At 36.9% G+C, this 12661-nt stretch overlaps 1 protein-coding gene across 9 annotated transcripts in view; it reads right to left on the reverse strand.

Annotated features, from left to right (window-relative positions):
* The window catches only part of ADAMTSL1 (ADAMTS like 1), an 872819-nt gene that overhangs the window by 207124 nt on the left and 653034 nt on the right, over positions 1-12661 (reverse strand). For 7 of the 9 annotated variants that reach the window (XM_053205052.1, XM_053205050.1, XM_027047190.2 and 4 more), the window contains one exon: positions 584-634. The exons of the other annotated variants lie outside the window; for them this stretch is intronic. In XM_053205052.1, the coding sequence (XP_053061027.1) occupies positions 584-634 (51 nt within the window). The remainder of the gene's footprint in view (positions 1-583; positions 635-12661) is intronic. 9 annotated transcript variants of the gene reach the window in all.

Here is a 12661-nt window from a genome sequence, read left to right on the forward strand (position 1 = left end):
TAAAAAAGAAACACAGCCCGTGGAATTTTATGTTTTAGAAAAAAAAATGTTCCCTAAATGTTCTGAACAACAAAGATAGGAAAACATCACCTTTTTGTACACAACTATAATTTCTTTGGAACAAAAAAGAGGATATTTAAAGCCCTTATGTAGAGTAATAGCACATCTGGAATCCCACATTTGTGGTACTGTGATAATACTTCAGGCAGTGTTTGCTTAACAGTTAGCAATAGCGCTTTAATGACCGGGGTCCTTTTGCAGAGAAACAAAAGAGGACAAAGGGAGTGAAAGAAAGACACAACATAACCCATACACTCTATCTAATAAGAGTGAATTACTGTGTCCACCTCAATGTAATAGGATCCTATCTTAAAAAAAAAATTTTTTTTTTTGAATGACAAGCTCACAGTCCGAGCAACCCAGTATTATTCAGAAGCAGAGCTCAGGATGGATTGCGAACTATACTGTCTACCATCTTACTTTTACAGAAAAAAACCCCCACAAAATCTATATCTACATAGATATATAAAAGAAGCAGAGGCTGATTTACTAATTCTAGCATCAGGATGGTTGATTTACGTACCGAGGAAGGGGATGGTAGAGGTCATAAGGCATGATCTGCTTGTATCCGTCACTGTTAGGAACAATAATGCCAACCCTCTGAGTAGAAGGTACACACAATAAAATAAACACTAAATGATTACATTATACAAATTTTGTTAGACAAATGCAAAACAACATTAGTAAATTGTCTCTGCAAACAACACTAAAACAATTCAGTATCTTTATGCTGGCACGTGTTTGAGGATGGGGCAAGTTCTTTGCAAGGGCACCGTTTACTATAATTAGTTCTCTGATCCAAGTAGGAAATACCACTGGAAAGGGTGGTGGCAAGAAAACTTGGCACCTCATCATTAACTGTGACACAATAAGCTTATAAATGTTCTTTAATCCCCCAAATTATACATCCTATGAGGTCATTATTATCATTATTAATGTTACTTCCAGATGCTCACCAAGCAATTATAGTTACTGTCTCACTCCTGATGAAAGAGAGAGCTATGTATAAGAATATGTACCTGGGAATCGACAATACTCTGTAATGTGCATTATCAAATAGGTTTTTTCTCTCAGCATATCTAAAGATTTTAATGAATTATCTTGGAAAGCAGTGAACTAGTGAATACAGTGGGCAGCTACCAACAAAAGCAAGTTTCCTACAGAAACAAAGGAAGAGCAGTTAAAATGAGATAAGAAATAGGAAAGATCTTTTTTGCGTTCTATAAAAATGTGATATTGTGTTAACTGCTATTACAGTCATGGTTGTGATGGTCATGACTCTTGTTAGTATATCTAGTGTCATGGGAAACATGTGAGATTCAGAGATAGAGCCAAAGGAGCCATAAGAAATGACATTATGGGCTGTATGGCTAATGGATTCACAAGAAATGATATTATAGGCTGTGTGGAAGTCCCTAGAGGCCTTATGGACTCTAATAAACTACACTAAACTACCTCACTAATTTCAACTAAAGCTTCCCATTGGCAAGACTTTCTTGCAGAATCCCCTGGTTTGTGGAAGATTTATGATTAATTGGTGTTAGATAAAAGGGCTAGTATAACAGACCCTCTATCAAGAGTGGGAGACATAGAGAGCTCAGTACACAGCTGTCACCCCAGGACAAAACATGGTAGGGCATGAGCAGAAGACACTTATTCCACAACGGACAAATGATAGGAAGTCTCTCTTTTGAATACTGAAGGAACTCATGTATTCTCTATGTATCCCTGGGATAGATGGATGGGTATATATTTATATATCCATATTCAATATAAATGTTGATATTTATATTTAAATAAGTTAAGGCTTATGTTTTAATCTCATTCTCTGATTAGGACGACATAATATGTTCATTTTAGAGGGCTAGCAAATCTAAGCTTTTGGATAAAATGGGTGAGCTCGGTATACTATGGATCACAAAGATGAAAAATAGCACTGCCTGGAGATCATCATAAATAAGGAGGAAAGAGGGAGTGATAAAGGTAGTTTCTGAAGAAATTACTGAGAGGTAAGAGGATACATGAGAGAAATTAAATCTAAAAGAACATGGGAAACAAAGCTATAAAAGATAGATTTCTATTTCCAGAAAAGACAACCATTGGTGTACTAGTTTACTTGTTTATCTTATGTGACTAAATTTTCTATCTTTATTTGCATGACTAAAGTTTTTGTACTCATTTGTAGGATTAAATTTTCATGGTGTATGGATGTGCACTGGTCTACAGTAACAATATTCGTGAAGATGGATGCTGCATTTGAGGAAGGAAAAAATACCTTGGCTCTAACAGAAAAATGGAATGAGTACTAAGATTAAACTTTTCTCCCTGTTTTTCTAAGTTAGAGAAACTTCCTATTCTTTTCTGCCTTCTTCTGACAGACAATTGGATGGGAAAGACTAATCGTCTCTCTCTTTTATTATAATCATGTTGATCTCTTTCCAATAGTTCTTATGTCTAGTCATTGAGGAAATTTTCTTTCTAAAAGAGCTATCTTTTAAAGAATTCCAACCTTCCAAAGTTCTAATAACTCTGGATATGCATCTAATAGTAGTTAATTAAGAAATTATTGAAATAGACTTTGCAGTTATATTTGAGCTAACCCTAGTATCTTTACTCATGCCTATAGCACCTTCTAAGTGCAAAGATGCAGTTCGTTGCCTTCTCTTCCAAAAAAATTTATAGCTATGGTTTGTTATCCTCAATATTAGAATGAACTGCTGCAGATGTCTGCCAATTGATTTATCAGCTGATGATATTTAAAATGGAGGCAGCGATATTGAAGAAAACAGGCTAGAAGAGAAGAAGGGGGAAGAAAAGGGGGTGTGTATAGAATTCAAGATGTTGGGCTTTGCTTTGGACTGATTTAGAAATTGTGTTTTTGTTTGAACAAGGAGCTCTAAACCTGGATTCAGCAAAACTATAGCTATATTTGTCTTTCTATGGCATGGGTCATGGTGAAGACTCATAAAATCACTCTATGGCACCTGTGAAAACAGAAAGATATCAAAACAATGGTGCTCTGTCCAGTCTTGCTAATGCATGTTCATGTGCATGGGCTCTGCTCTCTCTAGGGGTTCATGTCATGGCCCTGGCCTTTCACCACACTGTCACAGAAGGGTAGGCACTGTGGCCTAGACGTAACTTCCGATTGCTTACCTATTGCTTAGGACACTTGGTCTTTTTCTTAGGCAAAGTGTACATATTGAAGAATGACGAAAAAGGATGCCATTTTGGGATTTTAAAAAGCTTTTGCTACGTTTAGGGCTTGATGTGTGGTGTGTGTGTGTGTGTGTGTGTGTGTGTGTGTGTGTGTGTTTGTGCATGTGTGTTTGTATTCAGACATGTATCTGAATATGTGGGGAGTGGTGAAGGAGGCAAAAATAATTTTAATACATTATCAGAAAGGGAAGCTGTAAAAAACAGTCCGTTTTTGGGTAAAAGCACTCATTCTCCATTGCCTTAACTATTCTGATCACTCGTGCACTTCTTACACCCAGCAGTTACCTGACTCTGTCAGACTCCCTGACATCAGGGGTCATGGGGGGAAATGAGAAGATGAGGATAATGTCATTCTGGACTCATGTAGTGTAAGAAGGAAAAAGCCATGGTACCTCATCCTCTCAAAGTACACACCTTGAGGAACTGTTCCATGATAGGAGAATGCCTCAATTTTAAGACAGGCTCATGTAATAAAAATATTATGCCATCATAAACATAAAGCCTTTTGAACCATTTTTAATGACACAGACATTGTCAACTGAAAAAATTTCAATGCAGAGTAGAACATACTGTGAACCACAATACTGAGAAAATTCATGGGTTTGTATATCTATTTAATCATTTTTATAGTTCATATATGTGTGTCTATATATAGACACATATATGACCCATATACATATGTATATAGAAATATATTAAAAAGACCAAAAAGAGTTGTTAGTTCCTGGTATTTGGATTATGCAATTTTGCCTTCATATATCTTTTAAATGTTTATTTATTTATTTTTGAGAGAGAAAGAGCACAGTGGGGGAGGAGCAGAGAGAGAGAGAGAGAGGGAGACACAGAATCTGAAGCAGGCTCCAGGCTCTGAGCTGTCAGCACAGAGCCTGATGCGGGGCTTGAACTCACAAACTATGAGATCATGACCTGAGCTGAAGTTGGATGCTTAACTGACTGAGCCACCCAGATGCCCCTTGCCATTGTAGTTTGATATTTTTCTGTTTTCCAAGTTTCCTATAATGTACAGTCACAGGAATTAGAATATTCAAGTAAGACAAAATACAAGTCCGAGAAAATAAAAGAGAGACATTTAAAAATATATTATGAGCAGATGAAATGAGGCCATCACCTCAAATCCTAAGTGGCATTTAAAGATTATTGAGTCTGCTCTGAAGTCTCAGAAGCTACTTTAGAACAATATGCCTGACTTTAAATGACTTTTAAACATCAATCTCTATTCAGGCTCATTTATTTAGTAAACCTCTCTTCAGGAAAAATCCTAATAGAGCTAACTCTATGGGAGCCTAATTTGTGGAGTTCTGTGTTGTTTTTTTTTTTATAATGGAAATGAACCATAACAAGCCCTTTCATGGTTTTAAGTGTCCCTTTCTGTGAATCTCTAAGGACCTCTTGCTTCTCCTCTCGAGCTGCAGAGCCTAACTTCCTGACGGCTGGATGTGCTCTAGGTTTGTCGAGCTCATTGTGTCCGGACAGTTCATTACCCTCCCCTGCAAAATGCTTCTTCTCCTGTGATCACTGTGACTGTTCAGAGCACTACCATTCTCCCATCCACTCAGGTTAGGCACTATGGGACATCTTTGTTGCTTCTTATTCCCATGCTCCCTAATGGCAGTCAGCTCTGCCGTTGTGATGTCTGCCAAGCACATCTCCTGGTGACACAAGTTTGGGTCCTTTTGCAGCAGTCAGCTAACAGATCTCTGCCTGCAGGCATTGCCTCCCCCAACCCGGCCTGCTCGCTGCTATCACAGTAATCGATATTTTGCTTCCCATCTCTAAAATCTTAAGTGGCTCCATAATGGCCAGTGAAATTTCTGAGTCAACTGTTACCTCTTCTAAAGCCTGTCCTCAATTTCCCTCTCAACATCTGGCAGAAATTCCTTCTTCCTCTTCTAAATACCCATCACACTAACTTCACTCATTGCTTTTAAGTATCTACTAAGTTCTAATATGTGTAAGTTTTCTTTAGTTTAACACCATGGGACAGAATCCATGTCGGTTCTTTACTGGATCTCTTAACACCATGCCCTGTGCAGGGGCAGTTAGTGAATATTCACTGGATGAAGTCATGCTGTTGGTATGCAGACACAAAGCCAAGCAGTACCATCCAGAATGAAAGCAAACAAACAAAACAAGGTCAAAGAAACTCTCCAACAAACTGCCATTCACTGTGCACATGTTTAGTCCCACTCCTTGCCTTCTGCTAGCTCTGGCATCTGTGGGAGGGAACGGACTGTTTGGGAGGGGGGTTTGGCAGTTAAGGAAGGCTGCTGGCTATCAGGTGATCTGAAGCACAGAAAGGACAGTATAATGACACCTGTGCTTCTAGCCTGCTCGGCCAAACTCTGCATCTCTTCCATTAGTTATCTCCCAGAAATAGCCATGACAGCTCTGAAAAATCTTCTCTGTCCTGTCTCACGTGTCTTCCAGATGCCATGCTGCTTTGTAACTGTACAACTCTGTCTGGGCAATGTTGGCGCCCAGATTCTAGTTGATTTTTCTTTCATGGTACCAGGCATAGAACCTGGTACAAGTCAGACAGTCAATTAAAAAAAATGAATGAAATTGTGGGTGGTGGAGGGAGCTCTGGCACAAAAGGGAGTATTTCATCACCTCTCGACAACCCTGGAGCAACAGAAACCAGTCTCTTCCTAAGCAACAGTTTAGAATGGGGGAGGGGAGAGGTAACAAAAGTTGGCAAAGACACAGGCATTCACTTTTTCATGAGTGGTGGAGCACAAAGGATCATGGTATACTAAGGAAAAGGACCCCTGAGGAGCTGGGAGATGGACAGTCAGTTCTCTTTTCTCTCACTGTCTTTCTGTATGATCTTGAGTGCTTGACATTGGGACCTCTGCAAGATCTAACTGGATGAAATCAGGGGTTTTAAGATGAAGTAACCCATCTCATGGAGCTCTATCTTACCTGCCCTCTTCTTAGTGGCTGCTAAAGGTAGAGCTTGCCGCTCTATGGACCACAGATTGAAAACCACTGAAGTAGGTGATCATCTCAAAATCTTTCCTACTCTAATGTTTGATGACTTCATAAAACATAGTGGGTTTTCCTAGGAAACAGGGGATCCAGCAAATGAGAAAATATTCTGCAAATAGTTCACACTTTTCTTAGACCATTGTGCTCATGAGGCAACATTCATTTACTAGGAACCACACCAAAAGAACCCTGTTCCATCACTTGGGTTTGAAAATATTTTTAAGGCACATACTCATTTTTCTGCTATAAAACCAATGGAGAGTTTTTGATCATTTGACCCCAAATATTAGTATTTCATTGATATTTCTGTGGTTAATATTCTTGACATTAATGAATGCAATTTCTGAACTGCTTTTAAGTAAGTGGGAGTAATATTTCCCTGGGCTTTGTTTATCTCTTCCTGTACTGTCCTAAGTGATTGGTCACTGTTTAGTAAACATCAGTCTTTATGCTTATATAAAAGAGGTTTGCTTGACCTGAGTATGTGATCATTTCGCAGACCCATAGCAAACTTTGTATTCATAGGATTGTCATTCTGAACTTGCTGTGGGGGTCTATGTTGGGCTTAAACCAGATATTACAGGATGCTGATGGCATCATGAAGAACAAAGGGGGATGTTCTGTGGGATGAATGCTTGCCTCAAGGATCAGGTTACCTGAGTTTACACAGTCGAGGAGATACTTTGGAAGTACTTAGATTTATAATCCAGCTTTCTTTTCACAATCTAACTCAGGGCAGATCATTCAACCTCTTTAGGCTTCAGTTTGTTTATCTGGAAATACAGATACTAATCTCTGTCTTGCTATCCTCTCAGGGAATGTGAAACTGAATTGAGAAAATGGATGTGAAAGCACTTTCTAAACTTCAAATAGAAGTAACAAGTCATTTTACAGATTTGGCTCTCAATTTGATAATGATAGCTGACTTTTGTTGAGTGCTTGGACCCTTGCTAAGAGCATTATGTGTATTACCTCATTTAATGCTCCTAGCTACTCTCTTACAGGAATCTTATACTCATTTTACAGAAGGCAAAACTCAGACCTAGAGAAGTTAAGTAAAGAAGTTACTAGCTAGTAAAGTCAAAGTGATAGGTTGAGGTTAAAATGGAGGATGACGATGATAATACCTGTTCTAGTAACTCACAAATTAATTAAGAGAATTGCATAAATATTTATGCTTTTAAAAAGTATAAAATGTAATATGAAAAGTGATTATCATTATTAGTAATAATGAGCTGATTGGGTAGGACTGAACTGCCACAATAATGGAGTTACAGCTGATGGTCTGGTGATGTGTGGTATGACTATAAACTTGGGAAGGGTTTGACCATGCATCCTAAAAAGAACCAGAACTCTGCTTTTTTACCTCATTATACATAATACATGAAAGTGGAAATGGGATTTTATGGTGAAGTTTCTTATTGCTTACTCATTAGCTACTTAAAGCAGTATATTCAAATGAGGGTGATTAAAAGTAAGTTGTTACTTTTCTAAGTCATTTACCTCTTACAAAATAACAAAAAGACTTCCAAGATTAGAAAAACATTTCATTATACTTTAATGCTAACTACGGAACCATTTTCTAGTTCTGACAATAAGTTCTCATTTTTTGGAGACAGGGCATAAATCCTATCTGAATTAAACAGCAATGTGTCACAGGTGGGTAAGTGGGGATTATTAGGCAATTGCACATTGTGATTTGTGGAGATGCTAATTACCTTAATTTCTCATGGTTGTTGTATTTTAAAAATCTGATAAGTGTGATTTACTTTGATATAGTTTTTAGGAATTTATGTGTCTTGCTATTATAATAACAGAGAACTACATTTCTAGACCTATATAGAATTTCTCCTCCTTTCATGGAGGAGAAAGCTGATTTCTGGGAAGATTAGGTATTCCTCTCTGAGGTAACATCAACACTATCATAATCATGATCTTAGTCATAATAGCTGTAGCAACTAACATTTTTGAGTGCTTCTCATGTGTCAGACATGTATCAGTCAAACTTTTTAAATGTATTAGGACATTTATTTCTTATGATGACCCTGTGAGGTAAGTATTATTATTTTCCTCACCTCATAGGATGAAACACTGAGACTTAGCGAGAACAAGTAACTGTCCAAAGGCTACTCAACCAGTAAATGGCACAGCCAGGATCCCAAGCCAACCTGTTTGCTCCAAAGCTCCCCTCTTAACCACCAGACTATTTTGCCATTGGGCTAGTTGGTCACGAAGTTAGTGTGACCAGATTTTTATATGCCCTGTACACATAATGGCTCTCATGATGCAGATTATTTCTTTAAAGTTGCATTTGAGATTTTGTTTATAATTTGAATGATAGCCAGGGATGACTTATGCAATTTTCTGTCAAATTAAAGGGAGCTGGATAAAAGAGTCCACTGGAACTCAACAACAACTGCCGCTTGGGGCATACAAGTTTGGGCATTTTCTCAGGACTGTTGCTCTGAATTCCTTGAGGGAAGGGGGAATCTGGATGCAGTTTCAGCTAGAAACAGATTTGTTTGCTAATGATTGTGACCATGATAGTGTGATGAGTGAGAGCTTTTTTCACTTTTCCAACCTTTGCCAATTTAAGCCCCCTTCATTACTGCCTTGGAGGGAAAGCTTGAGGCCCATGCCAGAAAAAATCTGAAAAGGTGGTTCTCTGATCTTCTCACAAACAATGTCTTGCACAATTTCCCCCAGACAGCATTAACAGTCTTTTCAGTCTCATAGACTGAGATATATACGACCAAATGTAGCATAATTCACATTAAAATCCACTCTGAAAACATAAGGTGCTTATCAGCTGAACTAAAACTATGCCTTTTTAGTTGTTGGTGGACCATAGGCATACATCTTGAGGCTCTCTGGCCACATGATGGGTTTTACCCTTCAACTGGGAGGCAAAGATGATACAAAAAAATCACACGAACAAACAACAGCAGAGAGAGGCATTAAAAAATGACAGAAGCTATGATTCTAGCATGGCAGGCAAAGGAGAGGATTTTACATTTGATTAGATTCTAAGTGTCTTAGCTACATGAGAAAAGGTTCATACTACAGTGTTAAATGAATGCAGTGGAAAGCAAATTAAACATGCAGTAGATCACGGACAAATGGGGGCTGGGAGGGCATGCCTCTGGACTTCTGGAAGTGCCCAAATTGAGACTGCCACCAGAACGCCATATAGAGCATATGAGGGGATTAGTGAGGCCATAGCTCTGAGTCACCAATGAGAAACATTCTTAATTTTAGCTAAAAGCCATTAAAATTTTAACTTCATTTTCTCTTCCCTTCCATTGTAAGTGTTAAGTTTTGGCTTCCTTTTTGAGACCACTTTTGGCAAGGAGACAAAGTATTTTACCACTTCATAAAAATGACTGCATAAAAGACATCAGCAGAGAGCAACAAAGCTCTCTTGGGCTGGAACTTCTGGCAGCCAGGTAGGCTCAAATGTTGGTCTAGTAGTATAGGGGACTCATATTCCTGCCTCAGCAAAATGTCAAGTTACTATATGTCATGGATATTCAGGCTTGCTTTAGGATAGTGGAAACCAAGAACACTAAATTGCTGAATGCCAAGTGTCCACGGTACACAGTATGATCTCATCGATGTTATGAGCTATAGACAAGACTGGAAAGCAATATAGCAAAAACATTAACACTGGTTATTTGTGGCCCCTAGGGATTATTAGTGAGTTTTATTGTTTTCATCATAGGCTTTTAACTCATCAACATTTCTTAGCATTAAGCATCAGAAAAAAAGCCATAAAACAATAAAAATGTTTTGAAAAAAAATGGGCTACATGTCAACAATCCCTTTAACTTCAAGATGAACCAATCCACCACCATGAGAGTCAGTGGATATTGTCAGTGAGTGAAATGAGTAAGGGATATCATTTAGTTCATTAGTTCAACTGTAAACATTTACTTATTATAAAGCAAATTAATGCAAACAATGAGGCTATTTTGGTAAACAGAAAAAATTGGATATCAAGGATTATGGCTAATGGTCATCATAACCAGTTTATTTCTGGTTTATTTTGGTTTTAGATGTGCAGCGATGACAAAATTCCTATTATCTCAGAGAAGGAGCTGCTAATGATAACAGTTTTTACAGTTCACCTTGCAATCTTAGTATACCTATTTTTTCAGTTAAACAGACATACTGAAGAACTTAATGATGAGTGCAAAAAGTAGTTCCTTTGGTGGTGTAACATTTTTACAACTGTTACAACAATTTTTTTTAACAATTTGGCTGAATTTTAATAAGTCAAAATTAGTTTTAACATGTTTAAATATATATACATATATATGTATAAACATGAACGTTTTGTGATTTATTGTTTAAAAATACTTCAAAATGTGTAAAATGAAATTCAGTGAAGCAACTCTATGGAATTATAGGTTCTGTAGACAAGGTCTGAAAGCCACAATTTAATGCAACAAACAACCCTCTCACCCTCATTTTGTGGGTGAAAAAACCGAGGTCCAGAAAGGTAAAATAATAAGCCTAGGGCTACACACTAATTATTTAGTGTACTTTTTGCTGTCCATGGTACTTCCCAGCCTTGACAAGCAATAAACTTGGCCTTATGAATGGGATTTTGCTTTCAAATAATATATAATAGGTCCTAAGTCCTAGTCTCATACAGGTAAAGTGAACAAATATCTCAAGGGCTAGATAAAACAATTTTTTTGGAAATTCAAAAATATGTCAGCACTAAGAATGTCTACGTTTCCCTTTGAGGGTTTCTAATTTTAGACACAAAGGCCATAGTTTAATGTCATTGTGTCACTCTTGATTTAACTATTAGGCAGTTAAATCTGTAGTTAGAAAGCAGTTTCTTGAGGGTTCAACTCGGCTATGTCTAACAGGAGGGCAGACCTATTTTATACAGTGGGTTCTCTGGAACCATCGCTTCTTATTTTCTCTCAGAATTTAGAAAGGTTGCTTTGATTCCAAGTATGCAAATAAAGTACAATGAATTTCCCAGTGATCCTTGAAGCAGCAAATCTACATTTCCTAAAGCAGTTTCCTCTTAAATCTCTCCTACTGCTAAGTCTTAATCTTTACAGCTTTGTTTAATTACTTCTGCATTGAAAAAAGCAGCTTCCTGACATTTGCCTCTAACTTATTTTTTCTTTCTCCTTAATAGCCACCTGTCCCAACATTTATACATGTGCTGTATTAGATGTTTTAAAATAACAAAGGACACAGACAAGGCATAAAGTTCACATGCAGACTTCTTTCAATATAGTATGGCCTTTTGCTTTGGGATAGTAAGAAATAGGCCACAAATACTATTCCAAACAAGAAGAGATAAAATTCAGAAGCCAGAAAAAAATTGACTAGATTATAAACATTTTCTTAAAATTGTTAACAAAATGCTCTTATTTCACAACTGTCTTCCCTGGCCATCTCTTTATTGAAGTTCTTTTTCCCCCAGATATGGGGGTGACTCCCCCATTTCTCCTAGAAATTCATACATAAATTTTGATGAAAGCGTGTAAAGACTTTCAAAGTCTTTCTCTGGCTGAACTGATCTGTCTGAATTAGGATAACTATGCTTTTCACACACTGGTCTTCTGGTATACATATAATAAGTATATTATATACTTATTATATATTAAGTAGAATAATTTAAAAGTGGGGTTGAACTGCATTGGCTATAATCATCTTGGCTAAAAACACTTCGTACTCTTAATATTTCCAAAGTTAAAAAAAGTCCAAGCAAAATTTTAATACCTGATTCAGTTTTTATACCATATCCACTTTTTAATACATAACTTTCTGGTGTAATATGAGCCTAAATTAAATTAAAGTTCACCTAAATTATATAATTATAAAATATCATTTTTTTCTGTTTTTTTTTAATGAAAACATGTTATTCTGAGTTCAGTTTTATGAGCTAAGTATATGAAAGAAGCAATTTTGTGTCACATGCAGAATTTAGAATTCATGAATATGAGACAGACAGAGTACAAGAAAATAACTTTAGAAAGTTAACAGCAGAAAACACAAACTTCAAAGATAGAACACTTTTCATGCATGTTGTTCATGTAGTATTTCAACTATGTAAAAATTTTGTTTTATGTATACATGATTACTCCACTATGATTTAAAAAATAATATTGAGGTGCTTCTAAGAAATCCAAGGAGCTTTGGAAAGGATATTTTATCTTTTGGTGTTCGTGATTAGCTTTGTAGGAGAAGAATTTTTTTATATCCTCTCTCATATGTTGAGGATAAGGAAGCTAATAAAGAGATTTACCAGGAAGTTCTGCAACTACAAAGGCAAATGCTACACCATGAACAGATTGTTGACCTGTACTTTTATGACTACTCATCATCTGAGATATTTCATATG

This window comes from Acinonyx jubatus, chromosome D4 (genome assembly GCF_027475565.1).
Source record: "Acinonyx jubatus isolate Ajub_Pintada_27869175 chromosome D4, VMU_Ajub_asm_v1.0, whole genome shotgun sequence".
Lineage (NCBI taxonomy): Eukaryota > Metazoa > Chordata > Mammalia > Carnivora > Felidae > Acinonyx > Acinonyx jubatus.